Source organism: Echinops telfairi, unplaced genomic scaffold, assembly GCF_000313985.2.
Source record: "Echinops telfairi isolate 266 unplaced genomic scaffold, ASM31398v2 ScPeMD7_8;HRSCAF=38, whole genome shotgun sequence".
NCBI lineage: Eukaryota > Metazoa > Chordata > Mammalia > Afrosoricida > Tenrecidae > Echinops > Echinops telfairi.
The window spans coordinates 10,327,729-10,333,441 of NW_022103905.1; the positions used below are offsets into that span (position 1 = coordinate 10,327,729).

At 42.9% G+C, this 5,713-nt stretch overlaps 1 protein-coding gene across 1 annotated transcript in view; it reads left to right on the plus strand.

The window, feature by feature from the left end:
• The first annotated feature begins 1,208 nt into the window (after positions 1-1,208).
• The window catches only part of MAPK6 (mitogen-activated protein kinase 6), a 16,909-nt gene continuing 12,404 nt past the window's right edge, over positions 1,209-5,713 (plus strand). Inside the window, exons 1-2 of the mRNA XM_004709434.2 lie at positions 1,209-2,394; positions 4,004-4,148. Of these exons, the coding sequence (XP_004709491.1) occupies positions 1,840-2,394; positions 4,004-4,148 (700 nt within the window). The 5' untranslated portion in view covers positions 1,209-1,839. The remainder of the gene's footprint in view (positions 2,395-4,003; positions 4,149-5,713) is intronic.

Genomic DNA, 5,713 nt, shown 5'->3' on the forward strand with positions numbered 1-5,713 from the left:
GAATTCTTAATAGGACACTCCCCCATCTGTTTTTTTTAGAAGTTTTTATGATTAGGATATAATTAACATATCAAATAATGAATAAAATACTTCAGTCATATTAAGAAGGGTTGTTGTACAATTATCACCACAATAATTTTAGAACACTCTCCTTTTTGGGGAACATTTTCTTCTTTCTCATACTCATTGTTGTTAGCCCCTCATCTCCCCCAACCTCCCCAGCCATGTTCTTAGGTAATTATTTATTCAGTTACTGACTGTATATTTACCTATCCTGGATTTTATATACCGAAGAAACATATAAACAAAACAAAACCCTAACACTGACAAAAGAGGAAAGTTTCAATTGAAAAGAAAGCATACAATATTAAAAAGTGGAACAAATTCAAAATGGGTCAAAACGGGGATCAAATGACAAGGTGTTACATTTTAGCCCACCTGTGTCTGCCACAGTCGACTTTACAGTGTTCTCTGTCTGATAGAAAGTCTATTCACTTCTCTAGACTATGGTCAGAGGCTTAATCCTTGCAGGGCCACTGGAAATAGATTTTGGGCTTCCATTGCCCTCTATAGCCTTCTGCAAACTGGGTGTTGAATATTTAAGCTCTGATGCTGTTTCCACCTCCAGATTTGGATTCTGATATATAATCCTTGGATCACACAGTCTGGTGTACTTCTTCCGTGTGGACTTAGGTGACTACTTGTTTTGAAAGACACCGTAAAGACCCCAGGCGTTATTCTTTCTGACAGCCACACTTTCTTCATCACACATTGCTATAGCACTCGTATCTTTAGTAATCTCCTCATGAAGGTGTCGAGTAGGGCCATCTTTATAGGATTTTTTGACAGGTAAAATAGTTCTGCATAAGTCTGCAGGGCAGTTGTTAATTTGTTGAAGAGCATGCTTATTTATTAATTAAGCATGCCTGTCAGTTGGATACCAGTTGAGAAAAAGATGAAGCTGTCTGCGCCCCAAAAGATTGACCATCAGAAACCCTATGGAGGATCACTTTGGGTTGGAGTTCACCTGACGGCTGTCGGTGGGCTAAGTGAAAATAATATGCCAGTAGTAGTTTAGTACTAAAGGCCTAGTTGTTGGCATTCTCCTTTTCTTGTGGTAAATATATATGTAGTAGGTGGTTGGCATTCGTGGCATTTTCTAGTGCACTTCCTGCCGTGCTGACTCTGTTTCTTCTTCTCCCCCCTAGGGCGTATCGGAGTAAGATGGACGGTAGCTTTGATTGTGATTGTGGTGAGCTGGAGCCACCTGATCACTAACAGAAGACATCTGTTAACCAACAGCAGCCAGCTCTTCCTGTGGAAACACACAGCAACAAAGGAAGAAAAGAAGCAAAAACAGAACTCGTGCTCACCAGCACCTTAGAAAGATGCTGCTCAGGACCAGTCCAACACTGAATGTATCTGCACTGTGAGGAGAATGTTCGTAGAAGCCTGTCGTGTGCATATTTATTCACATTTTAGTTAAAGCGTGTAGCACCGTACATCTGAGTGCATAGTATGTCATTTCATTCCGATTGAGTTTCTTGAGTGTTTTCTTTTAAAATGTCTGCAGAGTTGCTGCCCCTTTCTTGAACTATGAGTACTGCAATCTTTTTCATTCTCAGTATGAGTAGAGCCTTTTGAGCTTTAATTCTAAGGGGAACTCAACGGGCCTGGTTGGCATATGCAATGAACATCAAGAAACCATCTTGCTGTGGAAGCAAAATCATTTTTCTTCTCCCCTTTTGTTGAGAGATCTTTCCTTTTGATGCCAGTTCCCTTCCTTGTTTACACACGTTCAACAGCTGGAAAGGAAAAGGCAAGAATAGGGGTTTGAAAATGGCAGAGAAATTTGAAAGTCTCATGAACATTCATGGTTTTGATCTGGGCTCTAGGTACATGGACTTAAAACCATTGGGTTGTGGAGGCAATGGCTTGGTTTTTTGTGCTGTAGACAATGACTGTGACAAAAGAGTAGCCATCAAGAAAATTGTCCTTACTGATCCCCAGAGTGTCAAACATGCTCTGCGTGAAATCAAAATTATTAGAAGATTAGACCATGATAACATTGTGAAAGTGTTTGAAATTCTTGGTCCCAGTGGAAGCCAGTTAACCGATGATGTGGGCTCCCTTACGGAACTGAGCAGTGTGTACATTGTTCAGGAGTACATGGAGACAGACTTGGCGAACGTGCTGGAGCAGGGCCCCTTACTGGAGGAGCATGCCAGGCTTTTCATGTATCAGCTGCTACGGGGGCTCAAGTATATTCACTCTGCAAATGTACTGCACAGAGATCTCAAACCAGCTAATCTTTTCATTAATACTGAAGACTTGGTGCTGAAGATAGGGGACTTTGGCCTTGCACGGATCATGGATCCCCATTATTCCCACAAGGTAAGTGTGAACCAAGTTGAAACAGGCCTTAAAACTGATAGACATTGCCAACTAGATAGGCACTTGTATGTCCTTTGTATATGGTGGCAGGATATTTTTGGTCAGTTGTATTAAACACGGCTAGTTCATAGAGATGTACGCTTTCACAATCTCCTTGTGTTTAAAACTAAAGTGGAATGGATCCTAACTAAATACAAATTCCCAAAGGTGTATGGGTTTAAAAGTGAAATCTCTTTTATCTGGTGGAGATCTAAGTGTGGTCCTACCAGAAGGTAGATTTTTCTCTCTCTGAGTCTGTACTGTTTAGTTGTGCCTTATTTAAGTAAGTAAACCTAATTTAATTTGAAAGATACCCTAGAGGGGCGAGTGTCTGCTAACCACAAAGTCATCAGTTTGAAACCGCGCCCACCCCCCGCGCCCCCCCAGCTGCTCATGGGAAAAAGATGAGGCTTTCAACTCACTTAAAGGTTTACAGCCTTGGAAACCCACGGGAGCAGCTCCCCTCTCTCCTGTAGGTCACAAGAGTCAGAATTCACTCCGTGGCAGTGCCTTCTGAGCTACTTATTTAGTTACTTTTCAGTGTGACATCCAAATCGCTATAAACATGAAATTGGTAGTAAGGGTAGCTAAAAGGAGTCATGGCATGTAAACTGTACACGTGTAGCTGCTTCGCTTGTCGTGAGCCCCGTCAGCTCTGCTGGTCTTCCCATGCTGTTGGTTGAGTTGATTGGACTCATGGGGGCCTCAGTAGTTCGGCTGTACAGTAGTTCTGCTCTGTAGGGCTTTCTTGACTCCAGACTCAACTTGTGCACCCCCCCAATTCATGTTTATTCCCCCAAGTTCATTTTTTGGCAACCTTCGTCTTACTGTATGTTGCCTTCTCTTTGCCTTACTGTAATCTTTAATGAAAGTAGATTACCAGACCACCTCTCCCATGGTTCTACTTGATGTGTTAGGGCCACCAGTCTTAGGTTAGCAGTCAGACCTAAGCCATTCGGATGACCTTAGGGACCACAGCATCAGTCTAAAACAATCAAGCAAACAAGTAAACTGTTGCATTCATATGAATCATCTCACATTGTTTGTCTTAATACTTTAAACATTTTAATATGAGTACTAAAATGGAATGCATGAGTATATCATTTTTTTAAGGGTAACAGTGGCTAGAGTGTAAAAGTATTAAAGTAGATTGGTAGAGAATGAGATAGCCAGTAGAACCAGGCACCTTGGGTTGTCAGTGAGGAGGTTGACATTAGTTTATGAATGTCTAGTACTCGCCCCTCCCCTCTGCCCCTCCCGTTACCTGTTCCTAGCTTCGCTTCTGATGTGTGTTTTGAATGCATGACCCAGAGTTGGCACTAAATTCTTAAGCTTCTTGGTCAGCAGACTTCATGGGACTGTGGTTGTATGTAATGATACAGCCTGGGGAAGGGTTAACTGCATTCAGCCTCCAAAAATGTCTGAGCTTTGAAAACAGGCTTTAGAAACCAATTGTATTGTGGTAGGATTTCGCAATCACTGTATTTTTAGGTAAAGAGTTCGTTAATAAATCAAGTCTTCTGTGCTGTTCTTTTGCAATGTTGAAGTATTTTTTGGTTTCTCTTTTTAGGGTCATCTTTCTGAAGGATTGGTTACTAAATGGTACAGATCTCCACGTCTCTTACTGTCGCCCAATAATTACACTAAAGCCATTGACATGTGGGCTGCAGGCTGCATCTTTGCTGAAATGCTGACTGGGAAAACCCTCTTTGCAGGTTGGAAAGTTAAAAACATGACATGGGGGGAAAAATAAAGTCCCAAATAATTTTCCGTGTCTTTATGAAGTAAGAGCTATATACGATTTAGAACAATGGAATATGAACATGAAAACATAATATCTGACTTTAAAAAAAAAGGTCAGGCTTCATCAGAGAATTACTGATTCTGTCATTTAATACGGTCAGACTCTCCAGTTAAGTCTGCCATCTTCTGTTCATAAACGGGGTTTCCGGTTTAGCGGATTCCCAGTACGTGTGGGTGGTCTGGCTGGGTTGCGTAGTGCTGTCCGGGTTAGTCACTTCCTGGCAGGATTTTTTACTGTGGAAAACCTGACGATCCTCTCTTGACCATTCCTTATCACCCCTGTTGCTCACACTGCCACTTCCTCCTGTCCGACTGCTTATGGCCCTTCAGACGGGGTACATAGAGCTTCCTGCCTCTGGGCTTGGTCAGAGAGATGCAGTTCCCCAGGCCCGATCTCTTGTGGAGCCCCCTGGGTGGGTGCCAGCAATTAGCTTTCAGGTTCACAGCTGATCACAAGCCACTCGCTCCACCCACTCCTGTTTCCTTTCTCTGTGGTGACTCTGGACCCTAAAACAAAGTTTAAATTCTGATGAAGTCCCCTTTGCTTGTGGTGCAGTATCTGAGAAACCATTGCTTCACCCAAGGCCGTTAGTACTTTTTGCTTCCGTGCTTCACACTTATGCCGATGGCCCAGTTTGAGTCGTGTCGGTGTGGTGTGTGGTAGAGGCCTTTCCCCTGTGGGTGGCCAGATCGCCCTGGCACCATGTGTTGGAAAAGATGCTACTGGTTTTTCACACAACTAACTCTCTAGGTTTTTCGCCCAACTGCCTGGGCCCCTTGGAAGGTCATCTTGTAAGCACATATGCTAATTGTTTTTGTATGGAAGCTTTTTTGGTTTTCGAGAAATAATGTACTGGCACTTAGGAAAATACCTCCTGATCGTAGGTTGGCATAGAAATGGAAGGCAAGTGGTGGTTGTTGTTGTTTTTTTTTGAGTGAAAATACGGGTTTTCCCTATTGAATTCTGCCAGCCCCTTGTGATCTCTAGAGGGTTGCTTGAGTCCCCTCTGATGGCAGTGGGTTTCGCTTGGGTTTTAGTCATCTCCTAAAGGACACTCAGCTTTACTCTCCACATTAGAAGTCAGTTGCTAAGCACACCTCGCGCTCAAGGAATTCCACTGTGTCCTCTGAAGGTAGAAATATAAAGAGCTTGTGGACGTGTTACGACGCCACCACCACAGTGAGTCACAGTCGGAGACCAGAGGGCAGAGGGGAGTGTATGTGACTTAGAGTCATTAGATGGTATCCGGCAGTCACATGAAGTGGGGCATTCAGACTTTGTTCAACTGCAGCAGTAGAAAGACTTGAACCGAAGGTAGCATTTTATTTCTTTTCTTTTTTTTTAAAAGCATTTTAATGTTAAATCTATGTAAACTTTAATGAGCAAGAATTGTCTCTGACAACAAGTGATCCAAATTGGTGGGGAGGTGGGTGTGGGAGGCCTGGTAGGGCATGATCAAGGGTAATGTAACAAAGA